The sequence below is a fragment of the Anomaloglossus baeobatrachus genome, chromosome 9, assembly GCF_048569485.1.
Source record: "Anomaloglossus baeobatrachus isolate aAnoBae1 chromosome 9, aAnoBae1.hap1, whole genome shotgun sequence".
Taxonomy (NCBI): Eukaryota; Metazoa; Chordata; class Amphibia; order Anura; family Aromobatidae; genus Anomaloglossus; species Anomaloglossus baeobatrachus.
In genome coordinates this window covers 123,163,719-123,190,480 of record NC_134361.1, presented here as the reverse complement: position 1 = coordinate 123,190,480, position 26,762 = coordinate 123,163,719, and the positions used below count along the sequence as shown (strand labels likewise).

Sequence of the window (26,762 nt, the reverse complement as noted above, 5' to 3'; positions counted from 1 at the left end):
CTATGCACCATTCCCGACAAACGAAACACACCTTCCATCAGCACTGGCTAGCCGGATAATCAAACAATTTGCCAACTGCGGTGACCCCCGATCCCAATAGTCAACACAATGGGCGGCCCAACTCAAATGTCACTCATTCCTCGCACCGACACATTTCCCGAGCCCCAACCGTCTAGGAGCACCAGAAAATAAACCAATCTAAGACAAGCCTACAGATATCTCTAAAACCCATATACACGTATGGCAAAGCAGAGCCAGCCGTACCCACAAAAACCCCCAAGCTCGTCGTGAGCGAGAACTACCTCCATTTTATAATAAACTCTTACGGAGCTTTTACCAACAGCTGGAACAAATAGCACCCAATACGGTCCGCCGAAAGCTCAGCCAGCAACCATAGTAAGAACCGCAGTGAGAACACACCAGTTCGCGTGTATAAGACCGTTGAGAAAATCTGCCCTTGCGCAGATCCTACCAGCAGTCTTCAGTAAACCACCCCATAATAACTGCAGATCATGCAAAGGCCCCAAGCGGCCCGTGACCCACGTATCCAATCAACCAAACTTAACCACTAAAGAGCAGCATGATATACACTGGAATCTAATAAATACCCGTGACCTGACATCAGACATCGGGCCCCACCCGGACGAACCAAACCCGTCTAACTATCAAAACACATGCAAGCCGCAAATACACCCTGGGCATAAAGAAACACCTTAGCAGTCCCCCAAATGGCCCATGAACCGAAAATAAGCACTCGACCATCCCTGATACTGGACCATTCCCAATTACCTGACAGTACCCCCAAACCGCGAAACTCCAAACAACCAGGCAATGAGCAACCATAATGCATTCAGCTCCACACAATATATATGTACCCAAAGAAATTGTATACAAACACTGAAAACTCAAGTCCCTCATAAAAGGCATCAAACTCCATCTCCAACAAGGGATTATCGTACCACCCCCTCTCCCCCCCCCCCCTTTTTTTTTTTTTTTATTAACTGCCAACTCCGTTCCTATTAATAACAACTGACCTAGACACCATATCTGGGTAAATGGCCTAATTCAAGACCCCCGGGGGGTGAGGTATCGTCTACCGCAGCAAGAAAGGGTGAGTCCCAAAAACCTGCCGTCCCAACCATCTCGACCTCTCCTTAATGTCTGTCCTTAACAAACCACGCCGCACACCAGCAAACCTGAAAACCCGTGAAAACCCTTAGTACCCACACCGCCCCTTTTTAGAGAAGCTGACTTGGACAGGGGCATATAAACCACACCCTTGTAAAATGCAACCACCTTCCACCTCACCACTGTCCAACAATAGCACACACCCCATTGCGACACTAAAGCTTAAGCCGCCAGATGCACCCCCCCAAAACGGCCCTCCATGTCAGTGAACTACCATCGAAACCCTTATCAAATACGAGCGAGCTGTGGTAAACCTCCTGTAAAAAAGACCCCCATGACTACTAAAATCAAACCATGAAACCGCCATGGACCCGCAAAAATCCGCAACACTCGTGAAGTGCAAGACAGTACTAGCCGCAATGCCCCCTGGACCCCATAGCACAGTGTTTCTCAACTCCAGTCCTCAAGACCCACCAACAGATCATTTTTTCAGGTTTTCCTCAATCAGGTTTTCAGGATTTCCTTAATGTTGCACAGGTGATGGAATTATTCCCTGTATAATATCGAGGAAAACCTGAAAACATGATCTGTTGGTGGGTCTTGAGGACTGGAGTTGAGAAGCACTGCCATAGCAGCTTCCAAAAATACGCCCCCACAAAATTCAAACGCCGGCCACAGGGCCACCAGCCTCCTGACCAGCCGTGCACCGCTCCCAAACTCACTGAAAACAAACACAACCACCCTAGCGCACCCGAAACCATACGTATTACCACCCACCATAACCCAAGCATTAATACAAGGTGTAAGTGAGCCTTAATCTCACTAGGCTGACTCCGCGGAGTGGCATGGAGCATCCGCCACGTGTCCTCCGTGTCGAGCACGCTATATTCTCCATGGATCGACACAGGCTGCAGCCCCCCTGGGCCGCACCGCAGGTGCCCGGACCGACTCCATCCGGGGACGCTTAAAAGGTCACCGGCTGAGAGCCACAACTCGGGGGGGTGGGGGGGGGGCACTACAGCCGCCAACGGGAATCCGTACCCAGAGCCAAATCCGCTCAAATCCGCAACTGCGCAGGCCGCACCTCCTAAATTTTGCACTTGACGCTGGGGGCCCGTGAACGCGACGCTGGACTACGTGACCGCGCCACGCATGTTGTCACGCCAACCCCCCGCGCCGTAGCCTGCCTTTACTGTCGCTAAATAACATGCAGCCGCCTGACTGCTGCCAGGGCCCTGCGCGGCTGCGCAAGCCGCACTTTCTTAAATATTGAAAGCCATGTTGAAAAACACTAATGGAGTACGGATTTCATGAAAAAACTGAAATTTATTGACAAAAAATGTATTTTTTAATTCATGGTAAAAACATACAATTAATCATAAGAGGTATAATAAAGGAGGACTTTACAACCTCACTCATCCATGGTTAGTGACCAACAACTAGGGAAAAGAAATTTAAATATAATGGTTGACAGTGTTCTCATGATTTTGCACTGTGTGAATCGTGCAGACACATAACAGTAGTAATTAGCATATGTACACAATTACACACAGTGCAATTTCCTTTCTTAAATATGCAGACTATCACATGACCGCCCCTCTGGGTCATATGACTTTGACGCTGGGGGGCACGTAAAACAACGCAAGACCCCATAACCGCGCCTCGGGCCATGACGCCGCGCTGCCCCAGTTGTTACGGTGACCCCCGTGCCGCAATCCGAATAAGTGGTTGGGGGAGAGACATTATTCACCACCACCCGCACTGCTGGACGACCGCCGCTGGGTACCGCAATGTCATCTGGACGCTGCCTAGGCCTCACATGGATGTGCAGGCTGCACTTCCTGGATGCTGCCGGTCACACAACCGCCCAACCCGAGTCATGTGACCGTGACATCAGAGGGCACGTGACCGTGACACAAGCCAGACCACACGACTGCGCCCCGGGTCACGTGGCCGCGCCACCCACACCACCGTGCTAAACCCCCCATGCCGTAACAGTGGAAGTGGTCAGGAGGCTGGAGCCTCGACTCACCACCTGGATGCTGAACCCTTCTCTGTGTGCCCTCCACTCTGCGATGCCAGCGCCATCTTGGATCCGTCCACCAGTGCCGGAGGGGTTCTGCTGGGCTCTGGATCCTGGGTCCAATCGGAACTCAGTAGCCAGGGGTTCCTTATCAGTTTTGAGAGGTACGGGCTGGTTCGTCACCTCAGCCTCCCGGTCATCCTTCGTTCCCCACTGCAGCGTCTCCTGGAGCCGGCTCTGTCCATGCCACTCCGCGGACATCCAGCGGGACAGGGGCCTTCTCCTCGGATCATCCTGGGTTCCACGACGATTCCGAACATCTGCCAGGTAGCGAATGACCACCCCTCACAGTCGTGCCCTATATATCCATCCCACGACTGACCACCCCCTGACCAATCAAATGGCCCCATAGCCCCCATAACTCCACCCCACACTTCCACGCACAAAATGCACTACACCTTAACCCTTAGCTATCCCTCAGGCCTAGCAACCCTCTTCAGTCATGTTTGCCCTCCCTGATGCCCCTTTGGGGCAGGCGTCCGGGCTTGTCTTTACCTCTCTGCCTGCCTCTGGTCTATACATTTGTGGGCTGCCCCAATAGAGCACACTGATGATACTTAATGTCTTGCAATTCTTCCGCTGTCTTACATTCTTCTGCTGTCTTACATTCTTCTATACTGTAGCCATACAAATGTTATATATAATATAATATAATATATAACAAGGACATCTGAATACACCACATTGTTCTACTGTTAGAGTTTATCGAACGCCCCAAAAACCGGGACCGGCCGGATCACTGACAGATTTAAAAATAAGTCCGATCCGCTGCGGAATCCAGTGCCCATATAAGTCAATGGGCACCGGAATCCGGTGATTAAAAATGTCTGTGGAGGGGGTTGGGTGGCCGGAGCGCGCGCGGTATACTCACCGAGGCTGTGTCATGCCGGCACACTCTTTCTGGGTCACGCTTTTAGCTTCCGGAGCCGACAATTCAATATCCACTACTTTGCCCGCCCACTGACTCGTGTAATTGGTTGCAGTTAGACGCGCCCCCACCCTGAGTAGCAGTGTGTCACCTGACTGCAACCAATCACAGGTGGCAGGACGGCCATTGGGCGGGGAAAAAAGTACAAGTGGCTGCGTGTCAGTATGGTGGTAAAAAATAAACAAAACAATCGGCAGTACAGATATAGCCCGCGGCTGCAGCCCCAGCTGTCGGGCTGTATCTGTTCTGTGTATCCAGTGCCCACAGTCATACGTGCGAGGTTTTGCCATGGCAGACTCTTGCGAGTCCAAGTGTGATTCCGGTCTAAGAGAAACCGCATGCGGCTTTTATTTTTATTTAAATAAATATTTTAAAAGTCGCCCAGTATTGCCGCATCTATTAGATGTGACAATCCCAGTGCGATACCGGCTCTTCCCAGTTGGGGTAATCAGAGGTTAATAGCAGCGCACAGCACAACTGCTACTAAGCCCTTGGTTTGTGATGGCACAGGCGTCTGAGATACCTGCATAACAAACCTGTAAATAACAGTAAATAAACAAGACACAGAGAAAAATCCTTTATTTGGAATAAAATACAAACGCACCCTCCTTCACCTCTTTAGTAACCCCCAACACCGCCATCCAGGTGCAATGTAATCCACACGAGGTCCCACGCTGCTTTAGCTCTGCTACATCTGAATATCACAGAGAAAGGCCATAGAGCACGACCGCTCTCTGTGAGCTCCAGAGAATGAATGGGCTGCGCAATGAGCGGTGACGTCACTCAGGTCATTTCCGGTCATAGCTGGAGGTTCCCACGGTCCTTCACCTGTGATCGCAGGTAACCTGACCTCAGGTGGAGGTCACTGAGTTAACAGACCTGCATCTCCTAGCAGAAAATCGCAGTTTTTTTGGCCAAGAGATGCAAATTTGGTGCTGACATTTTTACACCACATTCCTGCATGCAATTTACACCACCTGGCAAAAAAATGCGATGTTTTTTTTTGCCAGGAGGTGCACATTTGATGCTGAAATCGTCTGCACTAGATTTTGGCACCAAATTTCCTCCTGCTGGCAGAAATTGTTTTTATATTTTTTTTATTTATTTAATTTTTCATTTTTGGGCCGAGAGATGCAAATTTAGTGCTGAAATTTTTACACCATATTCCTGCATCCAATCTACACCTCCTGGAAAAAAACGCAGTGTTTTGATGCATTTTTTTGCCACGATTTTTGCCGCATTTTTTTTTTTTTTTTTAACCAGGTGGTGCACATTTGGTGCTCAAATCATCTGCACCAGATTTCAGCACCAAATTTCCACCTGCTGGCAGAATTTTTTTTTTTTTTCACTTTTGGGCCAAGGGATGCAAATTTGGTGCTGAAATTTTTACACCATATTCCTGCATCCAATCTACACCTCCTGGCAAAAAAAGTGCTTTGCCACATTTTTTGCCTTTTTTGCCTCCGTTTTTTTGCCAGGAGGTGCACATTTGGTGCTGAAATCGTCTAGAAACACATGCACGCTCCTGTCAGAAGAGTGCTGCTGTGTCGGTGATGTCAGACTCGTGCGGGTCTGCCAGGTTTGACATCACCCAGCACAGCCTGCCGTTCTCTGAACATGAGCGTGCATGTACCTAGAAACACATGCACGCTCCTGTATGTGGTAGTGCTGCGATGTCAGACTTGTGGGAGTCCCTCGCAAGTGTGACTGCGGCTTAAGAAAAACCGCATGCAGCTTTTTTTTTTATTTATTTAAATAAATTTAAAAAAAAAAACTTGACATGCGATTCCCCCCTAATTTTGATCCCCAGCCATGATAATGCCGGCTGGGGGCTGGTATTCTCAGCCCGCAGCCACCCAGTACATTACCGGCTCTTCCCATTGGCCTGGTGCGATGCCAATCGGGGTAATGAGAGGTTAATAGCAGCGCACAGCTGCTACTAAACCCTAGTTTTGTGATGGCACAGGCGTCTATGAGATACCTGCATCACACAAACGTGTAAATAACAGTAAATAAACACACACACACAGAAAAGTCCTTTATTTAGAATAATGTACAAAACGAACCCTCCTTAACCGCTTTATTAACCCCCAACACCCTGCAGTTCCGGCGTAATCCACACGAGATCCCCTGACGACACATCTAGCTTTGCTACAGCTCAGAGCGAGCAGCCATAGAAAAGACTGCCAGCTCTGAGTGTATCGCCTATTACTAAGTCGCGATAAGCAATAACTGTCACAGGCTGGGGGGCACATCAGGCTGGAACCAATCACGGATGAGAGGATGGCCAGTGGGCGGGGAAACCATGGAAAGCTGTATGTGATTATACAGTACAGGAAGTGAATGTGCGACCCGGAAGCAGTGTGCCGCCATGACACCGAGTCTCGGTAAGTATGAAACTCTCACTTATTTCTACTTTTCTTCATTTGTACTTAAATTGCCGAATTCGAATCGTGCACCCGGAATCCCGCGCCCGTGGCTGGTACCCAAATATTGTTGAAACCGTGCGGATCCAGACTTTTACAGTCCGGATCCGCTCAGCCCTACGGTTAATACATCTGACTTACAGGTACAAGTATTACTTGTTTTTTCATTTCCTTCACAGTCCCCCTTCACCTCCCCAACGAATTCTCACTGAAGAAAGCTGAATCTTTAAGGTATAAAAATCTTATTAAGTCTCTCCTTTTGTTTGGCTGCCCCAGGTATGGGGACATGTTAACATACATATTTTAGGAGTACTGTGGCAGAGTCATTTTCCATGTTTTACATTGTTCCATTTACAAATCAGAAATGTACAGTCTGCCTGTATACACTAACATAGGCACTGATCTAAAAAGACACATATGAATGATTTTCTCACTATCTGACATGAAATCAGAATAAAACTTTCCCGTTTTAGGTCAATTAGGATTACCAAAATTATTTATATTTGCAAATGCTAGACTAATGAGAGACAATGTTTAAGACATTTTTATTACTTTCTGCAAAGTCAAAGGTTTACATACATTTTATTAGTATTTTGGTACTATTGCCCTTAAACTGTATGACTTGGGTCAAACATTTCGGATCTCCTTCCACAAGCTTCTAACAATAGTTGTTATTGTGAGGTTGCACCCCGCAGCCTGGGGGTTCGACTCGCTTGCAGCGGTGTGAGGTAGCTTCAGCAACATATGTACACAGTCTCTTTATAAAAATCCGGCAGTTTATTTAAAACACTCCCAGCATAAACTGCTCTTAAGCATAATCCACGTACCATGGGCTTCCAGTCCTGCCAGCATACACCTGTAGCCGAGGTTCCTTCCCAGCACCCAGGGCCCTCTGCAGACCCCTGTCTGTCTCTCCTCCAGGAGATTTTCAGCAGTGCAGCTGTGGTGCCCCTGACCTGGTCAGGCACTACAGAGTATTGCACCCATACTGGGGCAGGGCTTCCAGGTAATCTCCAAGGGCCAGGATGAGGTGCACACACAAACACATAGTGACCAGGTCTCCCACACCATTAGAAGGGACCCTTGGGTAGCCAGAAGGGGTTAACTTTCAATTCCCATCAAGGGGTGTGCTCAGAGGCTGGTTGCTAGGAAGCAGGGCAGACAGGAAGAGAAGGAGGAGCAAGCAGTCTGAAGCGGAGTGTTCAGGAGTGTGGAAGGGAGCAGACGTACACCCCTGCTAGCCAGACCCTGCAGCGTGTGGTAGCTGGAACCGGGAGACAACGGGTACCTGTGGATCAGCCCGAAAGACACCTACAGAGAGGTGGCAGAGTACGGGGGTCTCTGGTATTCCGGCATGCACGGGGACACAGGTTCCCAGAGCAGAAATCTGATTGTCTGGAGTTGCTCAACCTGCCGGTGAGGGTACTTGCGGTACCTCACCAGAAACATAGAGTCCGAGCCCTAGCAGCAACATAGGGACCCACAAGGGGACAGGGCCAGAAGCCATCCCACCAAGGTCTACGCTGCCGGCAGACGGGCCAGAGAGGGGAGCAGGGCAGAAACGGCTTCCCTGGAGGAGTCCCACCATACTGCAAGTAAGGGGTCTTCCCAAACAAAACAAGAGTGTAAGGAGGGCGAGTGGACAGCTACCCTCAGAACGATCTTCTGGAATTCCTGGTTCCACCTGGTTATCACAGTGTCGCCCGGGCATCTCACGGAAACAACCAAAAAGTGAGTAAACAAGTTAAGACTTTCTGGACTGTGTCTGAGTCATTCTGCGACCTGTGGTGCCACACACCTAAAGGGAACCTGACCTTTATATGCAGAACCAAGCCTTTGTGGAACTAAAAGTCCCATAGCAATTTCTTCAGTTTAATATTGCAGGGACCTTCTCTACTGCGACACATAGCGACCATTTACCACATTGGTGGTCGCTACCTCACATTATGAATTTGGGCCCATTCCTTCTGATAGAACTGGTGTAACTGAGCCATGTTTGTAGGTTGCCTTGCTCACACCTGCCTTTTCAGCTTTCCCCATAAATTTTCAATAGGATTGAGAGCAGGGCTTTGATATGGCCACTCCAAACATTGACTTTGTTATCCTTAAGCCACTTTATAACCAGTTTGGCAGTATGCTTCAGGTCATTGTCCATTTGGAAGACCCATTTCCGCCCAAGCTTTCAGTTCCTAGCTGATGTCTTGAGATGTTGCTTCAGTATTGCCACATAATCTTTTCTCCTCATGATGCCATCTATTTTATGAAGTGCACCAGTCCCTCCTGCAGCAAAACAACCCCACAACATGATGCTGTCACCCCCGTGTTTCACAGTTGGGATGGTGTTCTTAGGCTTCTAAGCTTTCTCCCATTTTCCTCCAAACATAAGGATGGTCATTATGGCCAAACAGAGTGGTCTTTCTCTAATTAACTCAGATGTTGGCAATAAACTTATCAGAAGCTTCCAAAGACATGACATCATCATGGGCTATCCCATATTGTTTAACGCAGGGGTGGGGAACCTTTTTTCTGCCGGGGGCCATTTGGACTTTTCTACCAGCCTTCGGGGGCCGCAAAAATTATCAGGTTGAAAATTACCCTAAAAGATTTGGTCAAACAATTAATAAACTTACCCTTACTGTGGTGGCTGTAGCCGCTTCTCTTTGGTGCGGCTGTGATGTTCGGAGATATTGATCATGTTGCTTCTCACAACTGCTTTTCCAGATTTGTCTCGGTCTGGAGCGCAGTTAACAGATTGGTAAATCGTATACATCACATAGGAGATGCTTGAAGAAACTACATCAAAGGAGTGGCTGGGGGCATATATACATCACAGGAGGGGCTTGGGACATAGACATCACTGGAGAGGCTGGGGCATAGACATTACTGATGATGCTGGGGCATAGACATTACTGATGATGCTGGGGCATACACATCACAGGAGACACTGGGGCGCATAAATTACAGGAGATGCTGGGGGCCTATATGCATCACAGGAGATGCTGGAGGCATATATACATGACAGAAGATGCTGAGGGCATATACAGTGTGTCCACCCATATCCTGTCCACCATCATTAACTTGAGAACAGCGGCAGCTATAGGTATAGAAGTGGTGTCTAGGTATAGTAAAGTAGCCATGCGTTACGCAATGAAACCACCTATAGCGCCACCTGGTGGAAAACGGAGTTAGCTTTTTTCTTTTTTCGAAGACGGAATGAAATAGAGAATAAAAGGGATTTACAAAGTTGTGGTGCATCAATTCAATACGAATCGACACCTTGCATACAGAAATGCTATGATTATAACGTTTAAAACTCACAAGGTTCTGGACGTGAAGCGATACCTCATAGAGACCTTCCTACAAGTCATTGGGTATGGTGGCTGCGTGGAGTGGCCTCCACGCTCACCTGACTTGACCCCATTAGACTTCTTTCTGTGAGGTCACATCAAACAGCAGGTGTATGCGACCCCTCCACCAACATTGCAGGACCTACAACAACATATCACAGATGCTTGTGCAAACGTGTCACCTACCATATTGCACAACATGCAGCAAGATACAGTATGCTGTCCAGAGTCCAGATGTGCATTGTAGCTGACGGTGGCCACTTTTATGGTGGCGTTTTATATCATAGTATTTCTGTATGTAAGGTGTCGATTCGTATTGAATTGATGATGCCCTGCAACTTTGTAATTCACTTTTTTTCTCTATCTCGTTCCGTTTTTGAGATAAAAATGCTAGCTTTGTTGTTTTCCACCAGGTGGCGCTATAGGTGGTTTCATTGCATAGCGCATGGCTACTTTAAAATACCTAGACACCACTTCCATGCCTATAGCTGCCGCCGTTCTCAAGTTAATAGCAGTGGACAGGATATGGGTGGATACACTGTATACAGCACAGGAGGAGCTGGGGAGATATATACAGCACAGGAGGAGCTGGGGACATATATACAGCACAGGAGGAGCTGGGGACATATATACAGCACGAGAAGAGGTGGGGACATATATACAGCACGGGAGGAGCTGGGGACATATATACAGCACGGGAAGAGGTGGGGACATATATACAGCACAGGAGGAGCTGGGGACATATATACAGCACAGGAGGAGATGGGGACATATATACAGCACAGGATAAGCTGGGGACATATATACAGCACAGGACGAGCTGGGGACATATATACAGCACCGGAGGGGCTGGGGCTCAGACATCATTCAGGAGACACAGACAGTACTGGCAGTTGCATGAACAGGACTGAGGGACATGAACAGAACTGAGGGCGCACAGACATCACCAAGCAGGCACGGACAACACTGGAAGTGGCATGGACAGGACTGAGGGAGCACAGACATCATCAAGAGGGCATGAACAGCACAGGGTAGGGGTGGCACATAGCACAGACATCACCAAGGGGGCACGGACAGCACTGGCACAAACCGCACTAGAGGGGCACGATCAGGACTGCGGGACAAGGACAGTACTGAGGGAGCACATACATCACCAAGGGGATATGGACAGCACTGGGGGGTGGCAGACAGCATTGAATTGGTGGCATGCTGCTTCACGAGGCAGAAGGCACACTGCACCGCTAGGCAGAAGTGACACTGCACCGCTAGGCAGAAGTGACACTGCACCACGAGGCAGAAGGCACACTGCACCAAGAGGCAGAAGGCACTCTGCCTCGAAAGGCAGAACTCACTCTGCACCGAAAGGCATGTACAGCAGGGAAGCCGGTAAACCTGCTGCTACTCTTCTACTGTGGGACGGGAGTACAGCGCATCTTGCACTTATCCCACCCACAAAGTATGTCTTCAGCATGTTGGCACAGGCCAGGCCAGCGTACCGAGAAACTAATGCTATGCGCGCCATACAGTGATTTTAAAGGGCTGGCAGCTGACAAAACCACAGCTGCCACCCGACTCACTGTGGTGCCCGGGATGTGCCCAGGGCCGCATAAAATGTCATCGGTTCCCCACCCCTGGTTTAAAAGCATGGTACTCTTAATGTATGTAAATGTTTGACATTGCAGAAAGTAATAAAAATACCTTTAAAACATTTTCTCTCATATTTTTCTGGTATTTGGCAAATATAAATAATCTTAGCAATCATAATTGACCTACTACAGGAAAATTTATTCTGATTCATATCAGATATTGAGAAAAACATGCATATGTGTTTTTTTAGATAGTGTATGTAAACTTCTGGTTTCAACTGTACAGTGTTCCTGTATACACTCACATAGGCACTGATGTACAGTCCTCCTGTATACACTCACAGGCACTAACGTACCGTGTTCCTGTATATATAGTCGCAGATTTATGTACTGTATACATTGTGAGACTGTGACCGGGGTTATCTATGACGGCCGGTATGTCTCGCCCAGGTTGTGCTCACTCCATGATAGAAAGTAAATCCACTATAGGGTTAATGCTGTTTCCCTACAGGCTTAAGGAAGGGTTAAAAGGAAACAGGAACGAGGGCAGGTGTGCCGGGTGTGGGGGAAGTGACCAGAACTTCCTGAGCCCTCTGCTGGAGAGGCACATGTATTTTGTTATGGACTTTTTTGTTTGGACATTAAACACCGTGTGCTGTGAACCTTGATGCCTGGATCCCGTGTCTTCTGCTGCGCAGCCGACCGCGCTACCTCACATATGGTGGAGAATCGGCGGGCATGACAGCCGGTGAGGTGTAGCATCCATCCCTGGTGACCCAGCTGCGCATGTCCTGGATTCGAGCGGCTATACTACAGCCCAAACCCGGCGACGCCATGGAGGACATACTAAAGCATTTGGCTCAGGCTAATGCACAGCAGCAACAGGCTAATGCACAGCAGCTACAAACCAATGCACACCTGCTCCAATCCTTGCAAGTGCAGGAAAAAAAACTCCAAGAACAGTTGGATCAGGCCAATGCACGTCAGCAGCAATCCTTGCAAGTGCAGGTCAAAATGCACCAAGAACAGATGGAGCAGGCCAATGCACGTCAGCAGCAATCCTTGCAAGTGCAGGACAAAAGGCACCAAGAACAGATGGAGCAGGCCAATGCACGTCAGCAGCAAGCCTTACAATTGCAGGAAAAAAGGCACCAAGAACAGATGGTTCTCCTGGCCAAGTCGATCCGTGCCGGACCGGCAGCAACAACCCCGGGACCGGGTGACGACGGCAGCGTCCGGAAAGCGGTGAGACAAGCGTTGCAAAAGATGACCCAGGGTGATGATGTGGAAGCGTTCCTGGCGGTGTTTGAGCGGGTGGCCGAGCGGGAAAAGCTGCCGACCCCGCAGTGGGCTGAGGTATTGTCACCCTATCTGACGGGGGAACCCCAAAAAGCGTACCTGGACCTCGGTACCGAGGACGCCATTGACTATGTGACCCTGAAAGCCGAAATACTGGCTCGGTTGGGGGTGAATACCTATGTACGGGCTCAGCGGGTAAATCAGTGGTTCTATGAGGAAGCCAAACCCGTACGCTCCCAGGCCTATGACTTATTACATCTTGTAAAAAAGTGGTTGCAGCCTGACACTCTGAGCCCGGCGCAAATGGTGGAAAGGGTAGTAGTGGATCGTTTTGTGCGCACTTTACCCGTCACCGTTCAACGGTGGGTAGGACAGGGTGACCCGAGTACCCTGGACCAATTAGTGTCCCTGGTAGAGCGGCATGTGGCTACGCAGGACTTGATACGGGACACTGAGACTTTGCGTACCGCCCGTCGGTCCGGCCCCTCCAAGCCTAGGGCCAAGGACCCACCGCCGACACCGGTACAGGAGTCCGCTACCATCCTGGCTGAGGCCGCGCCCGCCGTTCCTGAGGTCCGGAAGGCCATGTACCCTAAACGACAACTTGTCAAGGGGGTTTCCTTCCCTATTAGATGTTGGCGGTGCCAGCGGGTGGGACATATGGAAGCCCAGTGTCCACTCACCACGGAGCCCATGGATTGTGGGGTTACCCGGCGGGGTTCAATGTATGCTCAGGTGGTGTGTACCGCTGACCTGGTCTCCCCAGAGACAGAGCCCCACTTGTGCCAAATACAGGTGAATGGATGTCCGGTTACAGGATTGTTGGATTCCGGAAGCTTAGTGACCCTTGTGCGATCCACCTTGAGAGCTAAAGTAAAGGCCACAGGACGCACTGTGGGGGTGGTTTGCATACATGGGGACCGCCACGACTATCCCACGGGGATTGTCACCATCACAGCACCTTGCGGTCAGGTGCAACATGAGGTGGGACTTCTTAACACTCTTCCTTATGACGTGATCCTAGGAAGGGATCTGCCCTATTTTTGGACTTTATGGAGGGGACCCCCTAAGTCCCCTCAGATATTGGTCGGTCCGGAACCTGAGCCCTACAATCCTGAATCCGGGACACCTGCCGTAGGGGTCACGATGATAGGGACAGAGTGTGAACCCGATAGGTCACCCCTAGAGGTATTGGCAGGAGAGGCTGAGACGGTCGAGCCCATCCCGGAGTTGGAGGCGTCCCCGGATACGTTTGGGACAGCCCAACTCCAGGACCCTACGTTAATACATGCCCGGAGTCGGGTGACAGTAGTTGACGGGGTGGCACAGCTGCCCGGTGCCCAGGTAAGGTACCCCCATTTCGCTCTTAAGCAGGATTTACTCTACCGGGTAGATGAAATACGGGGCGTAGGGGTAGAACAGTTGGTGGTGCCCCAGCCGCATCGCCGGCGGGTCCTCGACTTGGCTCATAAACACCTGATGAGTGGCCACCTAGGGGTCAAGAAAACGCAGGAGAGAATATTGCAAAGGTTCTATTGGCCCGGGGTCTTTGGGGAGGTAAAACGGTTCTGCGAAACCTGCCCGGAGTGTCAGCTTACTGCACCCCTGACCCATTTTCGCAGTCCGTTGGTACCGTTACCCATTATAGAAGTCCCTTTTGAACGGATAGGGATGGATCTGGTGGGGCCCCTCGTAAAGTCCGCTCGAGGGCACCAACACATCCTAGTGATCGTTGACTATGCCACCCGGTATCCCGAGGCGATACCTCTCAGACATACTGCAGCAAAGCTTATAGCTCGGGAGTTGTTTGCTGTGTTCTGCCGGGTGGGATTGCCCAAGGAGATCCTTACGGATCAGGGGACCCCATTCATGTCTAAAGTGACCAAAGAGCTATGCCGGCTACTCCAGATCAAGCAGTTGCGTACGTCTGTGTATCATCCGCAAACGGACGGTTTAGTCGAGCGTTTCAATAAAACCCTGAAAACCATGCTAAGAAGGGTGATTTCAAAAGACGGGAAAGACTGGGATATGATGCTTCCCTATTTGATGTTTGCCATACGAGAGGTGCCACAGGCATCCACGGGGTTTTCGCCTTTTGAATTGTTATACGGCCGACATCCCCGGGGATTGTTGGACCTGGCAAAGGAAACATGGGAACAAGAGCCCACCCCCCATAAAAGTGTGATTGAACACATTTTGGGTATGCAGAACCGCATAAGCGCGGTCATGCCAATTGTGAAGGAGCACTTACAGGAGGCTCAGGCCGCGCAAAGCGGCCGCTACAATAGACAAGCCACCGTGCGGACCTTTAAACCCGGGGATCGGGTGTTGGTATTGATCCCCACGGCGGAGAGCAAATTCCTGGCTCAGTGGCAAGGCCCCTACGAGATAAAGGAAAGAGTAGGGGTGGTTAACTATAAAGTATTGCAGCCCGGTAGGCGGAAACCTGAACAAATATACCATGTCAACCTATTAAAACCTTGGCAGGAACGGGAAAGCCTGATGGCTGTTTTTTCCCCACCTCCCTCCTCTTCGGGTCGTTCACATCCGGCTCCAGCGACCTCCGGAGAGGACGAACCGGAAGTAAGGATTGGAGAAGCCCTCACCAAGCAACAGAGGCGAGAGGCCAGACGGTTGGTTCAGCAGAACCCCGATGTCTTCTCCGAGCTGCCCGGTAGGACCAGTCTGATACGACATGATATTGTCACCGAGCCCCACCTGAAGGTACGCCTGAAGTCATACCGGGTGCCGGAGGCTCGACGACAAGCCATATCGGAGGAAGTAAAGACAATGTTACGCCTGGGGGTCATCGAAAAATCCCGGAGTGAATGGGCTAGTCCGATTGTCCTAATACCAAAACCCGATGGCTCCTTAAGGTTCTGCAATGACTTTAGGAGATTGAACGAAATATCCAAGTTCGATCTCTACCCCATGCCCCGGGTGGATGAGCTGATTGATAGGCTGGGACAGGCGCGATATTTTACCACGCTCGACCTGACCAAAGGGTACTGGCAGGTGCCACTAACGGAGTCCGCCAAGGAGAAAACAGCTTTTGTTACGCCGGAGGGTCTCTTCCACTATGTTGTCTTGCCTTTTGGGTTACATGGCGCTCCGGCCACGTTCCAGAGGTTGATGGACTTAGTGCTGGAACCCCACCAGGCGTATGCATCAGCGTACCTGGATGACATCATTATTTACAGCTCCGATTGGCAGACCCACTTGGAACAGGTACAAGCGGTGGTGGACGCGCTTCGAACAGCCGGATTGACAGCCAATCCCAAGAAATGTGCATTGGGACTCACGGAAGCCCGCTACTTGGGCTACGTGATAGGCCAAGGAGTGATTAAGCCCCAAATTAACAAGGTTGAGGCGATCCAGAAGTGGCCTAGACCCCTGACCACGAAGCAGGTTAGGGCCTTCCTGGGTATCGTGGGGTACTACAGGAGGTTTGTAAAGGATTTTGCGGGACTATCAGCCCCCTTGACGGACCTTCTCAAAGGCAAGAAGTCCGTCATGGTGCGGTGGACTCCGCAGGCCGAGGACTCCTTCCGGGCCCTGAAGGGGGTCCTGTGCGGACAGCCCGTTCTGGTCAACCCTGATTTCCGGAAGGAGTTCATAGTACAGACTGACGCCTCGGAGGTTGGCCTGGGGGCAGTGCTGTCTCAGGTGGTTCAGGGGGAGGAACACCCCGTCACCTTCTTGAGTAGGAAGCTCACCCCTCCCGAGCGGAATTATAGCGTAGTGGAGAAGGAGTGCCTGGCGATCAAGTGGGCCTTGGAGTCCCTACGCTATTACCTGCTGGGACGGCAGTTTCGCTTGGTGACGGATCACTCTCCACTGGTCTGGATGAGGTCCGCCAAGGAACGGAATGCCCGGGTTACCCGGTGGTTCCTTTCTCTGCAGAACTTCCGGTTTACGGTTGAACACCGGGCCGGTAGGTTGCAGGGCAACGCCGATGCCTTGTCCCGCGGCCCGTGCTTGATGGCTGGAGTTCAACCCCGCACGCTTGAACTGAGGGGGGGGGGTATGTGAGACTGTGACCGGGGTTATCTATGACGGCCGGTATGTCTCGCCCAGGTTGTGCTCACTCCATGATAGAAAGTAAATCCACTATAGGGTTAATGCTGTTTCCCTACAGGCTTAAGGAAGGGTTAAAAGGAAACAGGAACGAGGGCAGGTGTGCCGGGTGTGGGGGAAGTGACCAGAACTTCCTGAGCCCTCTGCTGGAGAGGCACATGTATTTTGTTATGGACTTTTTTGTTTGGACATTAAACACCGTGTGCTGTGAACCTTGATGCCTGGATCCCGTGTCTTCTGCTGCGCAGCCGACCGCGCTACCTCACAACATGTAGATTTTATTGCGTGTGTTCAGAGCTGATGACGTCTCCACTTACATACAGTGATGTGTACTTTGAAGGTCCTTTTTTTCAGGGATTGGAGAAACCATTAGGAATTGTAATCTCCAGCTACCTGCACTCCTAAGAGGATGCAAGGGTTAGCTGTAATGCTCTGGGTGCAATTAATCAGCTCAGGAAAAGTAATTCTTGAGATTTTAAATGGATTTTGGGAATCCTAGGGGTAAAGAATAGGTAGTATGGGTATATAAAAGTGATGAAGAGTGCCATTGAACAGAATATAATAAGATTGTGATCTGGCAGAGATTTCCTATGTCACACTCACAAAGCTATAGACTACACTGTTTCTAAGTGTAGATATATATGGCAGGTTTATTTCTTACTGTGCTTGTGATAAAGCTAAGCCAGGACTAATCAAATACAGCACACTTATCATTTACAATAAGATTTCTTTATTCTAATGATGTGGAAATTGTTCAGCATTAGACAATATATCCCATAGTGGAGAAAATAAAAAAAAAATTGCTTGATGATTCTGTTGGCATAATTACGAGGTCCAAAGTGAAAGGAATTACAATGGTCTATAGACTAGGTCCATGAAATCCGTATAGTCCCCAAAACCCTCTGTATGGTGTGATGCCAAATTAAATTATCATAAATGGATGACAAGGCCGTTCCTCATTGACAGATGTATGGGCATTGCTCTGTGGCACTTATAATGTACTGTAAAGGCCACGTCTCACTAAGTAACATCGCTGCTAAGTCACGGTTTTTGTGACACAACAGCGATCTTGCAAGCAATATTGCTGTGTGTGACATCCAGCAACGACCTGGCCCCTGCTGTGAAGTTGCCGGTCGTTGCTGAATGTCCTGGACCATTTTTTGGTCATTGCTCTTTCGCTGTGAAGCACACATCGCTGTGTTTGACAGCGAGAGAGCAACGATCTGAATGTGCAGGGAGCAGGGAGCTGGCTTCTGCGGACGCTGGTAACCAAGGTACACATTGGGTAACCAAGCAAAGCGCTTTGCTTGGTTACCTGATATTTACCTTGGTTACCAGCATCCGCAGCTTCTAGAAGCCGGCTCCCTGCACATGTAGCCAAGGTACACATTGGGTAACTATAAGCAAAGCGCTTTGCTTAGTAACCCGATGTGTACTATGGTTACCAAGCACAGCATCATTACACGGGTCGCTGGTAGCTGATCTCTGATCGCTGTGTAGATCTGCCTGATTGACAGCTCACCAGCAACCATGTAGCGACGCTCCAGCAATCCCTGCAAGGTCAGATCGCTGGTGGGATGGGTGGAGCGTCACTAAGTGTGACGGTACCTAAAGTATCAAAGCTTCTCCTCCTGCACAGCTCCATTGTCCACAGAATAGCTGCTCATGGAGGAGCACAGGACCAGACCTGCCCATAATTTTCCTTTGATTGAGAAAGCCTTCCTACTTGCAATGTTTTTCAATCAGCGGAGTGTGATTGAGAAGGTCAGGACATTTGCTCCTCCATCAGCAGCCATCATAACAAGGTTAGAATTGGCGAATCTTAGTACAAGGAATGCCTATGCATACTATATTGTCCAGTGACATAATTCAGCTCCAAAGATTTGTCTTGTGGTGGAAGCAGAAAAAAAAACTTCTAAAATCCTAATTACTATTGAATGGCTGTATGGGTGATAGAAGCTCCAGTTGCCATTGACAGACTTTTTAGATTGTGGTGAATTTATTGGACTGTTCGGAAATCTTAAATGACTTTTCTAATATTTGTAACAGCATTTATACTTCATTTTCCAGGATTGTACAATCATGTTCCATGGCTGGTCCAAGGAAAGATGCAGATGGCTTTGCCAGGTTGGATAAGGTGTTATTCCACAGTGGGCTTTAGTGAACAAGATCCATACAATGTCACACCTTTTAGTTTTCTGCTGGGAACTTTGCAGAAAAATGTCTTTATCCCCTGTGCTGTACAACTGCTAGAAGTGATGTCTGCGAAAAATCAGAGCTTTTGCATCCATTGTCTATTTATATAAGGAAAGGACTGAACATGAAGGAAAAACTGTAAAGCTTCCCGTGCCCCCGCAATTTGGGCACAGCTTACCCCACAGTAGTTCTGAAGTCTTACCATGTGCTGGAATATGCTGAAGGCACCCCTCATTACAATGGAGAATCTATGAGAAGAATCAGAAGGTGGCTCAAAAAAGCATACACCTGGATGGAAAAACTGTATGAGGACGAGATTAATAGATTCCGCACTGTATTGTAATATTTATGAACTGGATCTAGGAATATTCATTTTAGTTACAGCTGTTTGCCAGTGTTTAATGTAGTTAGTATCAAGGCATCAAATTATACCATAATTCACTGCTCTAGGGAGGTAACTATAAATAGAAATTTAGTGGCATGGCATAGATGAAGGGCAATTCTATACTGACAAGTGAATGCATATGTATAGTGCCTTGTTAACGGGGAATAAGTCATTGTAACACATAGAAGGGCTCGCTTATGGGGATGTGACTATACACGAACATGGATGAACAGTAATGGGAATGGACAGGTTCAGCTTTCTTTATCAGTATTTCCCCACAAGGAGCCTGTCAGTGTGCAGATTCTGCGCTATATCCCTCTTTATAGTCTGATACAATGTTATCTCCAGGCCAGTTACATAATCTAAATAACAATATCCATAAGAATTAAATGCATAAACCCCACTTACACAAATGTGCAAAAAGAAGGGTGAAAGGCATACTCCTAGCAAATATACAGGAAACAAGGGAAAATGAGTAATAATGCTCAAAATAATTTTATTAAAGTGCTGTGGCAGATTAAAACCACCAATGGTCGATGAAAGTGCAAAGAAAAAACAGGGCTAAGTATCCTACTGACAGAAATGTAATACACCATTGCACATAATTCACATTAACAGGGTATTGCAAATGGCCCATGTTAACTAATTAAAGTGTATAGATGATGAGAGAATATCCCAAAGATACCTGTGAACACCAATAAAATAGAAACCACGCTAAATTAGAGAGAAAAAGTGCCCCTGGCTATCATACCAGTGTTAATTTGGCAAAGAGTACACAGGCAGTAATGTCAGCGTGGCAATAATTGCAATACATTACATAATCTGTAATACATATCTGGTATAAGCCCCCATACACACTACACTAATGTACCTGCCAAAATCGATGAGTTCATCCAACACTCCATGTATGGGGCGTCAGCATGCTAATTGTCAAGGGACATGTCAATCAGATGTATCCGGATGTTAGACTGCTGTCACTTTTTTCTCCTGGAGTCACCAGCAGAGATGTCTGTCGATGGCTTTTTCATAGAGAACACTGGAGCACTCAAAAAGTACTCCCGTGTGTGGAAGAGTCGGCCAAGATGACTGTCATTCAACATCTTTCATCCGACACCAATCTAGGTCTGCCATAGGCAAATATATTCGTAAATTTCTTCATGAGATGATGACCAAATCTATTGGAGCAGCTGGATTACCATGTACATTGTTAAATGATACCATGTCCAATGGTAATGGATTACTTAAAGGCATGTTCAGAAGTGAAAAAGGGATGTGTTTTTTTTCTAGCAATAGCCCCACTCTTGTCTGAGCTACATCTGGGATTTTGGAACCAAGCATGTGAATGAGATTGGATTGCAATACCAGCAACAGCCTAAGGACGAGGGATGCTATTTCTAGAAAATAAAGCTGGCCCTTCTTTCTTATTTTAAATTCCGTATCAAAATGTATGCTTTATATTTGCACATATGTTGCACCTATATTCTAACATGATCATTAACTTTAGTTTCTGATAAAATCCAAGATATATATATGTATGTATATATATATATATATATGTATATGTATATATATATATATATATATATATATATATATATATATATATATTATATATATATGTATATGTATATGGACACTAGGTTTCCATTGCTCTAAATGAAGAGCACAGCTCTCCGCCCCACATATAATGTGAAGTGCTATATAGTTAAGGGAAAAGTTGAAAATATAAACTTTTGATCTTGTAGAATATTAAAGGTGCATCTAAAGTCTTAATAATTATATGCTCCATTTTCTGGGAAATTATGGGACAGAATTGTCACATTTTGCTTAGTCGATTTCCCCTTATTTTTTCTGACATCTATAGGTAGCCAGTCCTTTTGGTCTTTCTGGGCGCTTCCATTTTTCACAATAGCGGAGGTATAATAATGCATTGTCACATTTTCTGCTAGAAATGAATGAAGGCCTTATTGAAGCTGTGAAAGATCTGAAGGTGCAGCTGAGATGAGACTGAGCACCTCACCCGCTGCACTGTCCTGAAGAGGCTGTATTACTGGAAGGGCTATAAGGCTCTGTCCTGAACACTTCTTACTACATGTGTATAAGGATCTTCCCAGTATGAACTCTACTTTCAGCGACTTATCCCAGGGTAATTTCCATTTTAGAACAAGCCCTTTTATCCTCTATGCCGTCTTGCGCCATGGTTTAGTCATGTGCCGGTGAGAACATAAGGGTGTTTTATGCTCTATATGCTGCCATCATTAAAAGTTGTGACCTTCAGCGCACTTTCAATTTTTTTGTGAATAGATCTGTATACTTTTCTGTAAATATTTCAATGTCATTCCTATTTTATGAAGGGTTAAGTTCCCAAAGTATTTCACATTATGAAGGAATTACACAATAAATGTGATGTTGAAGGTTAGAGTCGTGTTTATTTTTTGGTGTCTTCACTTGAGTTTTATACAATCCTACAAGTGTCTGTACGTTCTTGTGAGGAGTTAGGAATCTTACTGAAGACTATGATCATCACAACAATTAATGCAACTTCTTTTAGTGTGTTAATTTTCTGTGTTATCCATCATCATCATTTCATACAACTATTTTCTGAACTTGGTGATGCAGAACTTGGAATGCAGCAGGCGTTACTACACGTATACATTGTCCTGCTCTTTTTTTTTCCTCAGGCTGTATTCCATTTAATAGTTATTGGTTAATGTGAAGCTAAGTTTCATTCAATGCCAAGCAGCAAAGGTGAGAGCAAGTTAACTCTTGGACTGAAAAGAAATATAAAAAAAAAGTAATAGTCACTTATGTAACTGACTTTTTGACCTTTGCAAGGCACAGTTTTGGGTATCACACTGCGCATGTGTATATGTATTATATATATTAGATTTTATATATGTACTACAGTTAAGCTGGTAAATCCATGACAGACCATTGCACTCTTTGGTGGCAGTGTAGAACATTTTTATTGATTTATCAGATCTATCAGCTTGTCACATTCAAAGGTATTACACATTACAAGATGGCCAAAGGTTTGATCCTCCAAAACCTGGATTACAGGATTGGATTAAAATAGTAGCTACAGAATAAATTTATGTATTTATATATGAGAATATACTGTTAAGAGTTTGCAGTGGTTTTACATATTTATGATCATATGTAGAAATTCAGCAAGCATTGCAGATAAATATATACATCAACATATTGAATGCATGACACCGTAAAAAAAGTCTAATGAAGCTAAAATCCTATTAAAAAAAAACCCCACAAAGGTATCATATCTAGTCATGAGCGAGCATGCTCTGTACTTCATCAAGCATCAGGGTGCTCAGCACGCCCGGAACTCGATTGAGTATTATTGTGCTTGTGCGCCGTGCTCAAATACCCGCCCCCACTTGTTTCATGGCTGTTTTTAAGCTACTAAACATGCGTGGATTGCCTGCCAATCATGGTAATACCATAGCTATGATTACGACTCTGTGACGCCATGCTCTGTATACTGCACCCTGGAAATAGTGTAGGGATAGCTTCTAGAGAAGGTAGACCTTGTGTTACGTCACCACCGGAGTACGCTCCAGCGACTTCTACTCCGATCACCAGGCGACGCCGTGTTTCTGCCGTGGATGGTGTTGGTGGGAGAGGAGTCCATGCCAGTGGCGCCGGTGGGTGCAGGCTCCGCTCATCCACTGGGCTGGGTTTCCTTGGGATCTGCAGTACCACTGGCTGACTATAGGTGGTGTGTATCTTCCAGCTGAAGTTACCATCATTCAGCTACAGCCAATGGGAAGACACCACACCCTTAATTCCCTTCCTGTCTGCTGACCAATGCCAGAGATAGTTCTGATATTCTGGTTCCTCTTCTGCCCTGTTCTGTTTTGTGATTCTGGAGTTCTGACCTCTCCTTGTTTCATAACTACCTCTCCTGCCTGCTGTTTATGTATCTCGCTGCCCGATCCGGATTTGACCACTGCTACGTTTTCTGATTACATCCTTGCCTACCGATTCTGGCACTGTTCTGCAATTCCTCGTTTGACCCTGACTGACTACTCTCTCGGACTGCTGCCTTCCACAGGTAGTGATCTCCAGGGCCCAGTGTAATTCCAAATCCCTGTATTGGGGTTAAAGGGTTTCAGGGTTCTGGGGGTCCTGCTTGGTGAAGTGGTTTCCCTCTAGCCTGTCCATTACAACCCGTCTGAGTCTATGGATCCAGGCAGGTATTACACCTTGCTGCTTTTAATTTAACCCAAAAGTCCTTTTCAGTTCTAATTCAAATCCATTCAATTCTCTAATAATCCTACTGTTAGCTTCAATTAGTTTAGGGAGAGTTGGTGGAGAAGGGATAGTGTATTAGAGACATTTAGGCAGTGATTAGAGGCATCTAGGCAGTGATTATTGCCTTCCATTCCATGCTGCTGTTACATTAATTCAACAGTCCTTTTCAGGGCAAATTCAACTCTATTCTATTCTTAAATTACACCACTCTTAGCAGCAATTAGTGTAGGGAGAGCTGGTGGCGAAGGGATTGTGTATTAGAGATATACTGTAAATTATATTACCACATGTCAAACAATTTTCCAGTTGGTACAGTAGATTCTTAGAAAATCACCAGACTCGGCAGTCATGATCTGCAGGTTTTTGAGCCTGTATATTTGAATAATTAATTGAAATGGATTGTGTTCAAAATAATAGCAGTGTGGAATTAAATGAGTGAGGTCAATCATTTTGTGAAAAAACCCATGTGAATCAGGTCGCCCTTATTTAAGGGTGAATCCAGCACATGTACACTCGTTTCTCCTTGAAAACCTGAGAAATATGGGTAGTTCGAGACATTGTTCAGAAGAACAGCGTCCTTTTGATTAAAAAGTTGATTGCAGAGGGTAAAACTTATATAGAAGTGCAGACAATGATCTCCAATGCTTTAAAATTGAAAGAAAAACAGATAGACATGGAAGAAAACGAAAGACGAATGGATGGAAGAATAGAATGGCAAAGGCTCAGCCAATAATCAGCTCCAGGATGATCAAAGACAGTCTCAAGTTACCGGAGTACTGTGACAGTTAGAAGACACCTGTCAGTCAGCAGGGGGCTGCCATGAGAGGCTTCTCCAATTAAAATGCAGATTGCTCTCACACAAGAGTCTGAGAGGAGAATGAAGGCAGCGCTGAGGAGGAGGATGCTCTGTGCCTCCAATCAGCATCTGCGGATTAGTGTGATATGCAGCTGAAAACACAGAAGAGTCTGAGGACAGTAGCTCTGCATAAACTGCTGGCTGTGCTTCTGGTGATTGGAGGGCAGGAGAATCAGGACAGCACTTCTCTGGGGAGGGGGAGGACAGGAGACTTAGGACACCACTTCTCTAGGGAGGGGGAGGGGAGGGCAGGAGACTCAGGACATAATTTTTCTGAGGAGGTGATTGTTTCATGTGAGAACTGGAGATCTTCCTAAATCAGGAAGGGGGGAATCACCACCGGCTGCTGCAATGAGCCAATGATGATCCCCGCACATGTCTGCTGATTTGAACAGCAGACATGTGCGGCTATCAGGCGCAGTTGATCCGCAATCCACCCGCGCCTGTTAACCCCTTAAATTACACTGCTAAAATGTGACAGCATGATTTAAAGCACTGTAGCGGGGAACGCACCTTTCCCCTCAGCCATCGGAGGCCCCATGAGGCTATTATGGGGATCCAATAGTTGCCATGGTAGCACAAGGTTATGTGATGGCTCCTCTTGCTATCATGATGTAGTTCCTGTTACAGCCAGCAGAGCAGCAGCCGTAACAGTAACACAGCATTTCTCCTGATCAGAGCAGTGAAAAAAAGCAATCACTGAGTCCAATATCTGGAAATCGAGCATAAAGTGCAGCACTTTTTTTGGACAAACTTCAGAACTTTTTTAACCCCTTAGAAATGTTTGGTGTCTATGAACTTGTACCGACCTGAGGCACCATACCAACACATTAGTTTTACCATATAGTGAACATGGTGAATAAAATACCCCTAAAACAATCGTGCAATCCCACTGTTTTGGCAATTTTTTCGCACTAGGAAATTTTTTTGCCGTTCTCCAGTACACTATATAGTAAAACTTGTGGTTTAATTTAAAAGTACAACTCGTCCTGCAAAAAAACAAGCCCTCATATGGCAAGATTGACAGAAAAATAAAAAAGATACAACTCTCAGAAGAGGAGAAAATTGAAAATCACCGAGGGGTGAAGGGGTTAAAGAAAAAATAGCAGGTCTGTAAGAGCTAGAATTGTTGCTGGTTGGTAGGTGATCAGATACTTATTCCATGCAATAAAATGAAAATTACAGTGGTACCTTGGTTTTCATTGACGTTGGTTTTGTTTTTCGTTGATTTTTTTTTTTTTCCACTAAAAATTTTCCGGTTGTTGTTGGTTGCCTTGGTTTTTGTTTGTTGTCGCAAAATTAGCAGCATAGTCATGTGGGCATGCTGACAAAAACAAAGGGTGATCCATGCATTCTCCTTTTCTATGTGGCATTGTGTATCACCCCGCTCATCAGTTTCAAAATGTATGTAACAAATGTAATATAAAATGTATTTATTCTTTACATTAGTATTTCATATTCATTTTCTATTTATTTTATATTAATTTGTTATTTTTATTATTAAATTATCTTTATTTTCTATAAAATGTGGATTTGGGATGTATTTTATAGTGTCTTAAACAAATTAAATGGATTTACATTGATTCCAATGGAATTAATTGCCTCGGTTTTCATTGGTTTCGGTTTTCATTGATTGATTATATTCAGACGGATTATCAACGAAAACCGAGGTATCGCTGTAATTATTTAAAAATCATACAATGTGATTTGTTTGGATTTTTTTTTATTCGGTCTGTCAGTTTAAGTGTACATACGGTAAAAATTATCGACCTCTCTATTCTTTGTAGGTGGGAAAACTTGCAAAATTGTCAGTGTATCAAATACTTATTTTCTCTACTGTATGTGCGGAGGCTGACAGGAATACTGATTGGCATATTGTAGTTGGTATTCAACTACTGCCCTTACTGCTCATAAAGCCTTAGCAACATACTGTATGTAATGTTGAGTTCCAGCGTGTGGTCATGTTGCACACCAAGCAGGGAGGTGGCACTTGCAAGTGCTGCTGCTGCTGCACTGCCAGGCCGGCAGCAGCTGTTGCTGACATGTGGAAATGAGAAAGAAAGTAATGAGGGCACCACAAATGGTAAACACTGGGATCAATCCAAAAAACACACCTGAAATTACAGAACCATATAGAAGAAGCAAGATGGTGTGTAATAATTGGGATCACCAAATAGAA

The 26,762-nt window shown here is 46.7% G+C and overlaps 1 protein-coding gene across 2 annotated transcripts in view; it reads left to right on the top strand.

Moving 5' to 3' along the window:
• OPHN1 (oligophrenin 1) overlaps positions 1-21,868 on the top strand; it is a 355,691-nt gene extending 333,823 nt beyond the window's left edge. For both annotated transcript variants that reach the window (XM_075323980.1, XM_075323979.1), the window contains 2 exons: positions 6,745-6,796; positions 18,945-21,868. In XM_075323980.1, coding sequence (XP_075180095.1) covers positions 6,745-6,787 — 43 coding nt within the window. In that variant the 3' untranslated portion in view covers positions 6,788-6,796; positions 18,945-21,868. The remainder of the gene's footprint in view (positions 1-6,744; positions 6,797-18,944) is intronic.
• Positions 21,869-26,762: the final 4,894 nt, after the last annotated feature.